At 34.7% G+C, this 10,332-nt stretch overlaps 1 protein-coding gene across 7 annotated transcripts in view; it reads left to right on the top strand.

Annotated features, from left to right (window-relative positions):
- The window catches only part of CEP290 (centrosomal protein 290), an 81,920-nt gene that overhangs the window by 59,824 nt on the left and 11,764 nt on the right, over window positions 1-10,332 (top strand). For 6 of the 7 annotated variants that reach the window (XM_010986959.3, XM_031463048.2, XM_031463049.2 and 3 more), the window contains 4 exons: window positions 2,151-2,296; window positions 2,640-2,795; window positions 5,409-5,532; window positions 9,556-9,690. In XM_010986959.3, coding sequence (XP_010985261.2) covers window positions 2,151-2,296; window positions 2,640-2,795; window positions 5,409-5,532; window positions 9,556-9,690 — 561 coding nt within the window. Of the gene's footprint in view, window positions 1-2,150; window positions 2,297-2,639; window positions 2,796-5,408; window positions 5,533-5,988; window positions 6,754-9,555; window positions 9,691-10,332 lie in introns of those variants that run through there. The other variant, XM_064491568.1, reaches the window with a different exon arrangement.

The following is a 10,332-nucleotide window of genomic DNA, read 5'->3' as shown; positions in this document are numbered from 1 at the left end:
GAATGAACGAATATTTTAAAATGCAATGAAATTATTCTGAACTCTGTGGTAAGAGACTGGTAGGAAAAATATGAAAAGAGAACTTCTCTTCCCATCCTGTCTTATCCCCTTTTCTCCCCTAGTCTAGGTCAGGCTCTTGGTGACATGTGCCTTTGTTGTTTTTCTGTTCATTTTTTAATTATTTCAGCCTTGCTTCCCGTCGGTCCTACTTCAGAGAGTAATGTCAAATGAGATAGAATTGCCCAGCCTGTGCAGAGCACTCCATGCTGCAGAATTACCTACTTATATACTTTTGCCCTCAACTAATAACATTTCTGAAAATACACAAAATTCCTTGTCTATTTTTCAGAAAAAAAGAAGTTAATAAATATCAACCAGCTACTGAAGTTTTTACATTTTTTGAAAGGATATCTGTTAGGCAAACCAAATAAATAAGGTAAAAAATTGGCCAGTATGGGAGAAGATCATTTTGATAGGGCTACTTGTCTTAGTTTGGTATTTGACTTTAAACGTGGCTTTTAATCCTTTCAGTCCCAACATTCTCTTTAATAGCAAATAGTGTTTCATAATGTCCCCTTTACTATTCCACATGAAATTTATGGTTAATATAAACTACCTACATGGATAATTTCAAAAATGTCACTATAAATGGCTTAAGTGAAATATGAAGGAGAAACAAAAGGAAAATAATTTGTAAAAATAATAAATATACTAATATATTTTTCATAATTCAACATGTAAATGCTTCATAGAAAACATAATGAAGTAGTCATGTAGTTTCCCTTTAGGGGACACTGATGTAAATTCTGAGCTACAGATGCAGACTAATACAAATGTAGTCTGTTGGCAACTCATGTCACAAAGGCATTGCCATTTCTGATTTGATTTCCAAAATGGTAAACAGTTTCTACAGTTCTCAGCAAAATGAAGTCTATAGTCTTACTTTTATAAGTCTCTTACATGCCTAGAAAAGTCAGTGTACATTTAAGCCATTAAAAAATTGCTTGGTGGAAGGGAAGTAAGTTCTTAGCTCAGATGATTTTGAACAGAATTTTTAACTATATGAATATTCAAGAGGACACGTGATAATTATTCAGTACATGGGACTGTTCTGCGTTACATAGACTTTCATGGATACCTTATCTCAGTTATAACAAACCACAACACCTACCCTGAAATGTCTTAATTCCCTTCCTTTTTTTTTTTGCAGTTATCACGAGCTAACATACTGCAAAAAATCTTTTCTTGTTTTTTGTCTATATTTTGCTCCCTTCCCCTAATCCACCCACCAACCAACATAAACTAGTCTGTAATATCCTTGAAGATAAGGGTTTTTTTTGGTCTGATTTATTCATTGTTTCTATTCCTAGTGCTTAGAGTAGTACCTGGCACAAAATTAGCACTAAATAAATATCTGTTGAATGAGAGAAATAATGTGCATCGAAGATTTCAAGGGGTTGTGATCCTAGGAGATTGCTTTTGGGTGACAAAATTGGGTTGGTCATTTCTGCATATGCATTCTTTGTTAGAAATTTACTTTAGTTATGATCCATTTGTATTAGACTCCTTAAGGGTGTTGGCATTAGTCCAAACTGTTCCTCAAAATTTTATCTGTCAAGTTACATAATACAGAATCTTAAACTGAAGGGCATTTTTGCTTACAGCTTAGCATGCCTAAAGATCCTAGAAGTGACACAGCAAAATGAACCTAGTTATATATTCTTTACGGAGTGTTGGTTTACCATTGTTCTAGTAAATTGTAATTGATAAATCTAAAATTAAAAACAATATTGGTAATTTTCTTCTTCCTTTGTTATTTTTTTAACATTTTTATTGATTTATAATCATTTTACAATGTTGTGTCAAATTCCAGTGTAGAGCACAATTTTTCAGTTACACATGACCATATATATATTCATTGTCACATTTTTTTCTCTGTGAGCTACCATAAGATCTTGTATATATTTCCCTGTGCTATACAGTATAATCTTGTTTATCTATTCTACAATTTTGAAATCCCAGTCTATCCCTTCCCACCCCCAACCCCCTTGGCAACCACAAGTTTGTATTCTATGTCTATGAGTCTGTTTCTGTTTTGTATTTATGCTTTGTTTGTTTGTTTTTTCTTCTTCCTTTGTTATTATTTACAGAGTGCCAGAGAAGAATTAATTAGATGGGAAGAAGGTAAAAAATGGCAAACCAAAATAGAGGGACTTCGAAACAAGTTAAAAGAGAAAGAGGGGGAAGTCTATATTCTAACAAAGCAGTTGAATACTTTGAAAGATCTTTTTGCCAAGTGAGTTTAAATTTAATATAAACCTAGTTAATTATGTGTAAAGTCTTAATTGACCTGGAAGTTATATAGTTTTTGTGAACTTGATAATATGAAAGATTTTCTAGTTTTAATTATCATTTATTGTCTATAGTTCACTTTTTATTTTCTTTAAAATATGTCAAATACATTTTTAACAATTTATAAATGGAGTTTCCTATAATTTTGAAATAAGTTAGCTCATAACAAACACAGAATGATCCAACTTTTGTATATTGGGCTTATAGTAAGGAAGCTGCAGTTTAATAAATTGAGTAAGCCAAACAATGAATGGTATATTTTCATCATTCTGTATTAAATCCCACAGAGCTGATAAAGAGAAACTTACTTTGCAGAAGAAACTAAAAACAACTGGCATGACTGTAGATCAAGTTATGGGAGTGCGAGCATTGGAGTCAGAAAAAGAGTTAGAAGAATTAAGAAAGAAAAATCTTGACTTAGAAAATGACATATCGTATATGAGGTAAGCTATTACATGACATGTGCTATCCGTTACCATGAAGGAAAACTGGTCAACCCATAGTAACTGATACAATAAGTGTGTTAATTTAACATGCGGGTTCTGTTGATTGTCTTCTCCCTTGTGATTCAGGATATTCCTGGTTCTTCGAATGTCACATAATATAGATTATATTTTTGAACTTTGGAATATTATGCTGTGACTCTGGGTCTTGGTTAAATTGTATGGAAAATGTAGATATTTTTGTTTTAGCAGGTCTGGTTATGTTCAGGCCCCATGTTCTAATTTTCTGTCTGTGGGCAATGGTTCTAATATCATTTCTGTTTTCAAAGCTTTTGCAGTGCTCTTTGGCTCTATTCTGCCTCTGTACCTCCTGGTATATGGGCTGTCTTCTTTTAGTTCAGTTCTCAGAGTCTTTAATAATCTCATTAGGATCAGATCCATACATGCATGCTCAAGGGGGAGCCCAGGAGTTTGCGTACAACTTTGTAAGGTTCCCTGCTTGTGCTTCTTTCTTTCTGTGATCTCCCTGATACTTTCCGTTACCCGTGGGCTCCCCCTCTTGGTGTATCTTCAGCAACATCTGGGGCTTTAGTTGCCTGTTCTTCAGTGATTGTGCTCCTGTGTGCAGCTAAGCCAGCAATAGGAGGGCAGAGAGGGGACAAGGGGGGTGCGGCACTACTTTGCCTTCTCCTCTCACTAGTCACAGTTCTGCCAATTGAAGAGGATTCCTCTCCCTAAAAATTTTGGCTAGCACGTTCCCAATGCAGCCTCTGCCACCACTGCCATGGGATTGCCTGAGGATTAGGACCTGAGAGAATGGGTAGGAGAGAAAATAAAAAGGGAGTTTTGCACTGTCTGTGAGTCTTGTAAGTACCCTTTCTCCTTGCTGGAGCTAGAACTAGAACTTTTAGCCTTCCTAGAGCTCTCTCTCTCCGTGCTGACACTCTTCATCAGGTTTCAAGCTGTGTTGTGTTCAGGCCAAAATACTAGAAGAAAAGAAAAGGTAAATTGACCACCTGTTTGCTCATATTTCAAATTCTGGTATTCTGTCTGAATATGTAAAATACTAATTTTTCAAAGTTCTCAAATAGCTGCTCCATGAATTTGGGAGAGACGAGAGTGGATGTGTTTACTCCACTCTACTTAGAACCAGAACCCCTGCCACCCATGTCATTGTTTTAACAGAGCCTTTGAAATTTTTTGTTGTTTTGCTGTCTCTTTCCAAGCTTTATCTTCTGATGTAGTCACAGTCATGCAAAGCAAAATAAAATCATGTCCAAACAACAATTCAACAATTGAAACTATTTATAATTTTCTGTTTCACTTAGTCCTTTCAAGGTGAATTTAGATTAATTTTACATAATTTACTTCCTTTCCTAAGTGCTTACAAACAGTCTGGAATCATGTTAATGATCATTGTCAAAGTCTGGTACCTACCTGTAACATTTGGCTATGAAGACACTTACTCTTCCTAAATTTATCATACTTTTTTCCTTTCTTAAAAAATTACAATTGGTCTTTATTAATGACTATAATTGTATCCATATTAATGTAATGTGAACCTATGAAATTGAATTCTTTTGAAGGAACACTCATGAGCTTCTAGCCTACATTCCATCTCCTTTACTTCTAAGTCATTGTTTCGTAAATCCTTCAGAATTTTCCTTGATAGAAAAGAAAATAGTGCTTGAAGAATTCTTCTTTCTTATGTTCTTATAGCTACTGTCTGGTCCTAGCAGTTGCTCCGTGCCTCCTTGTTTTTCTTAGTCGAAACATATGTTCAAAATAAAACTAAACCCTTTTAGTCTCCTTTGCAGTTTTCACAAGGATCAAAATATTTTAATTTTAAAAACTGCTAATACTTTTAGATGATGAATGGCTCTTTTTTTTTTTTCCTAATAATGCAGATCTGTGTAGGCTGAAGTAATTGGAGAAGACTTGATAAAAGATTGAACTTATCTTCTCTCTCAGTTCAAGTGGGAATTTCTGAATTTTATGATCTAGTTCTAGATATTAAAGGGGGGAAGGACATTCCAAGAAAACAGAAGCCTAGCAGAGACATAGAGACAGGAGTGTAACTTTCATGTGTGGGTAAGAGTGGATTTATTTGCCTAAATAAAGGGAGGCTCCTAGACAAACACGTTGAACAGATGTGGTTGTGCCAGATAGTGGACAGCCTTGTAGATCATGAAGATAAGTGTGGATTGAAGTAGTAGATTTTTGTCTGGCACCAGTAAGAGCCTTTTAAAATCTTTGAACTTCTTGAGAAGCACATGGATGTTATATGTTTTAAAAATAGTAAGTTTTTTTTATTCAGTAATATTACACAATCCCCAAAATAGATACATGTTCTTTACAAATGTTAATGTATTTCTTAAAATCAAAATATACTTTTAACTTGTAGTTTAAAGGACCCCTGCAGTGAATCCTCTGTAAAGGATCATTTTATAATATAGCCATATCCTAATTTAATTTTTATAAAGTTTTCAAGTTTTGTAGAATTTAAAATAAATGCAGTATAAATAAATATATATTTCCCCCGTATTTTAATGTAGTAAAATAGTGGAAAGTTGAAAGTTTAAATAGTAAAGAGTCTGTGGTTGTTTTTCACAGGACTCATCAAGCTCTTCCTCGAGATGCTGTTATAGAAGATTTACGTTTACGAAATAAATACCTCCAAGAAAAACTTCATGCTTTAGAAAAACAGTTTTCAAGGGATGCATATTCTAAGCCTTCAGTAAGTGTACATCTATTCTTTTTTCATTCTAAAGTTTAAAAGTAAAATCAACTTGTACCTTTATCTGGCTTAAAGTGGTAGATCCCTCCCACTAATATTAATGCAAGAAATTCAGCTTTTATTTTTACTAGGTATTGATGTATATTAACTTCTCTGATGCTTTTTTTGTAACAGTAAACGTAAGATTCTTATGCTTTGCATAAAACTTCATTACAAATGATTTTTGGAGATTTTAAATGTAGTTATGAGTTTTGCTGTGGTAAGAACATACAGTTAGATAAAATGGGAAAATATGTTATAGCATTATTTCCATTCAAATGTGTGATATGTTTCTAGTTTTTCTTTATAATTAACAGAAATATTTGTTGTATCTTATTTTAAAACACTCATGTGTATATTTTTATTATTTTTTTCCTTTTCTTTTCCTGTTTCTTCTCTTTCTTCTGCTTCAAGCAGAGTCTGTCATGTGACACAGCTGTGCTTTCTACTCTTGCTACCAGTGTTAGTAAAAACAGGTACAATATTCTTCACAAAAAGAATGCTTTACACAGGAACAAAAAGAAACCCATAACAGTACTCAGAATTAAAGATGGGAAGGGAATAGATGTCAGTGACAAGTTATGTCATCAGCTACCTAGAAATACTGCACAGTATTATGGTAATGAAGAAAAACACAAAGCAGAAGTTATTGTAGATCCTGCTGAGCTAAATAAGTCTGAGTCACGGCCAAACAATAAATCAAGTCCATTTAGGTCAACAGATGGTACCTTGGCAGATTTTAACTCCAATGTTGAAAAGGAACCAGATCCTGAAATTGAGAATATTAATCAGGACTCTTGTGAAAATAATGAACAGGGTTATAAAAACAAGGAAGAGAATGAGCTAGGCAAGAATGAGAAAGGAAAGGGACACGTAGCTGAAGATGTGGGTCACAGCCATCACATGGATCCAGAAGAATCTGCCGGGGAGGACGGTGGCTGTGCCGCAGGGGCTGCTGCGGTGACTCAGTGCGCTGAGGAGGATGCGCAGGCAAACTCTGAAACTGATGCGCCAGCCCAGTCGAGAAACGAAGTGTCCCAGGTTTAAGTCCGTGGCAGTCTGCTATTTCTCTGTTAGCTGAGTTCTCTTATAGCAAGTAGTATATGTATATGATGCAAATAGAAACAAATTGTGTAGGATTTGTAAAAAATATTAGTTTTTAATAAACTTCTCTTTAAACCCTAACATATGACTAGTTCCTACAAAAAATTAGTGATTGTGCATTTCCTAGTTCATGTTAGTACTCACTGTTTTACCATCAGTATTCACAATACGTTGCAGAGCATTATTCCTATCTTATGTAGAAAGCTTGGAGAATAAGTAACATCTCTGGTAAACAGAAACAGACTTACAGACATAGAAAACAAACTTACAGTTAGCGAAGGGGAAAAGTGGGTGGGGGAGAGATAAATTAGGAATTTGGGATTAGCAGATACACACCACTATATATAAAATACATAAACCGCAAGGTCCTACTTACTGTATAGCACTGGGAACTATATTTAATATCCTGTAATAAACCACAATGGGAAAAAAACATCTCTAGTGATGAAGAAGATGCAGAACCAAGACTTAAATGCAGGTTTAATTTTACAGTTCATGAACTTTTTATATACACACTACTTTTGGTCAGTTTCCATTGCAGTCCAAAATAAGTTTGTTCCCAATTGAAATCAAATAGCATTCATTCATTTATTCCTTCCTTTCCACCTCAGATATTCCAGTCACCTAAGTCCTCATTAAATAGACACTTAAATTAAGAGAAAATGGATGAAAGTGACTTAATTCTTCTTCCATTTTCTTATCAAGGTTCATAATGCTTCTCTTCTTCACTTGAAAAGTAATTGAGAATTAGAGACTTCCACTGTGTATTATCTTTATCTCCCACCCGCTAAGATTTTGATTTCTAGCAGTATATATCTTTTAACAAGATTCTTCCATAAAACAATTTGGAAGTCTCGAAAAATTCATTATATAAGAATTCCATTTATTTTATTTTCGTAGAGGAGTTTTATTAGAATTTATTTTCCAAAAATTTGGACAATCTCAACTGATACCTTTAGTTTTGTTTTCTGAGACTTGGAAGGGAAAAAAAATGATCCACATTCACTTACATAATAATTGCATCCGTATTTTAGTGAGGAGGACTGTTGGAAAAAATCCTCATGTGAGATCACCAGATAGAATTATTCTCCTCTGTGAGTGGAATTTAATCTATTTTATATCTGTCAGTCAGGGGAACTGATTTGTTAAGTAGCTATCATAGGCTGAAGAGAGAAGTAAGAAAGACAGAAGAGCTCAGGGACAGAGAACTACAGATTTCCATGTCTGAAGAGACATTAAAAATTACCCTCGCTAGTGCCTTCATCTGTAAGACGCAAGAACCCTGCAGGTGGTGTGATTTGCCTAGTGTTAACCTAACAGTAGTAAAACCAGAATGTATGCTTGGGTTATCTGACAGAAAATAAGTAGGGGCATATTCCTACTGACGTCATCAGATTTATCTGTGTTATTTTTCTTGCCACTGTGTATGTATGTTCACATGCACACACACACCCTCCAACAAATGGAAATTAGGTGGGCACATGCAGTGTTTCTGCCAGTGTTGTGTTATATGCCCTCAGGTCAGAATCAAAGCTTAGCCTAGAATTTCTTTACTTTTCTGTATCCTATTTTCTCATTTTTTAACTTTTACTGCATTTTACCTAAGAAAACGTTTTTGTTTTTGTTTTTTTTAACCTAAGGGTGAATATATCAGAATGTAAAATATTTAACCTACTGCTAATTGAAAAGATGTTATTGAGCCATGTGTAATAAATATATATAATATTGTACTTTAATAATAATCTATAATATGTAATATATTAATATGATAATAATCATGATAGCGTCTGTGGAGTTATTGATAGTTTATTAAGCCAGTAGAGAGAGAAGGGGATGGTGGGAAAAAAAACAGCTGTTCTGAGTGCTTTCACAAAATTATTTCATATGATGTTCATTAACAGTCTTTTGAGGTAAGTGGTATTCTATCCACTTTATGGAAAAAGGGAATCAAGCATGGTTTCTCTTTCAAATAATCTGTAGTTTAGTGTGAGAAATAAAAAATGAACATAAATAATAACCCAAGGTGGATTCATGCCGAGAGAAATGCAAAGTGTTACTGGATTTTAGAGGAAGGAGTGATTACTTTAGCTCAAGGAAAAAGGAAAAGCTTTCTACAGGAGGAAGGAATTGAGGCACTTTTTTGTAGGCTTGTGTCTTCATTTGCTAGGCTCACCATAACAAAACACCACAGAGTTGATGGCTTAAACAACAGAAATTTATGTTCAGTTCTGGAAGCCAGAAATCCCAAATCAGCAGGGTGGTATTCCTCTTTAGGCTGTGAGGGAAGGATCTATTCCAGGCCTCTCTCCTTGCCTTGTGGATGACTAGCTTCTCTCTGTCTCTTCACATTGTCTCCCTTTTGTGTATGTCTGTGTGTCCAAATTTCCCTTTGGTACAAGAACATCAAACATTGTTTGATTAAGGCACATTCTAATGAGCTGATTTTAACCTGATATCTCTGTAAAGACCCTATCTCCAAATAAGATCATTCTGAAGTACTGGGGGTTAGATTTTCAACATATGAATTTGGGGGGTTGGGTGGGGGCCAGGGTGTTAATACAATCTATCACAGGTAGATAACAGTCTCATTTTATTTTTGGACTAGAAAACTACCACAAATTAGTCATTATGAGAGTATATATGGAGGCTTTGTATGTGTGGACAATATTAAATCATACGTGACTTTCTATATTAATCCAAACAAAACTACCCTTTTCTCCTGTGAGTTTGTTTGTGGTTATTTTCTTTAGAGCTCTCCAATTTTCTCATTTCTTTGAGGAAAAATGTTCCCTTTTAGCATGGTGTTTTCTTACCCAGTGTGTCTTACACAGCTTTTATTTGTTAAACCTTAAAAATATTCCTAACTTCATTTTCCTGAAGACTTCAGAAGTAGAATCAGATGATCATTATCAAAGAGAACAGGAGCTCCAGAAGGAAAACTTGAAGTTGTCATCTGAAAATATTGAACTAAAATTTCAACTTGAACAAGCAAATAAAGATTTGCCAAGATTAAAGGTAAATTTAATATTCTTTGTTATAGTTAGGAAATCTAATGCCTGAAAACCTTTTTTCTCTCTACTTAATTGTTACGTTTACCCTATTAGCTCATGAAGAAGTCAGAAACTCATGTTCATAGAATATCAGGATAGTATTATACTCTCTACATTCTAGGTCAGGTGTTCTAGGTACTGGAAAACAGCAGCTAAAAAAATTCTCGCACTCATAGAGCTTTCATTCCAGTGGGGAAAGCTACTAATCGGTAAACACGTCAATATATAGTATGTCGGCTGATGTTAAGTGCTAAGAAGAAAAAGCATGTTTGGGGTGAAAGATGTGTGTATGTGTGCTGGAGAGGGGTACAGCTGACCCTTGAACTGCGAGGATCCACTTACATGAGGATCCACTTACATATTTTTCGATGGTAAATACTGCTGTACTGCGTAACCCATGTTTGTTTGAACCCATGGATACCGAGGAATTGCAGATATGGAGAGTATAAGTTACACCCCCACATTGTTCAAGGGTCAACTATATATGGAATCGCTATTTCAAATTGGGTAGTAAGGGGAGGCTTCCTTAATAAAATGAAATTTTAGCAGAGAGCTAGGGGATAGGTAAAGAAGTGGGCCATACGAATACCAGAAAAAGAGTTCTAGA

The sequence above is a fragment of the Camelus dromedarius genome, chromosome 11 (genome assembly GCF_036321535.1).
Source record: "Camelus dromedarius isolate mCamDro1 chromosome 11, mCamDro1.pat, whole genome shotgun sequence".
Taxonomy (NCBI): Eukaryota; Metazoa; Chordata; class Mammalia; order Artiodactyla; family Camelidae; genus Camelus; species Camelus dromedarius.
This window is presented reverse-complemented; position numbering and strand designations above follow the sequence as displayed.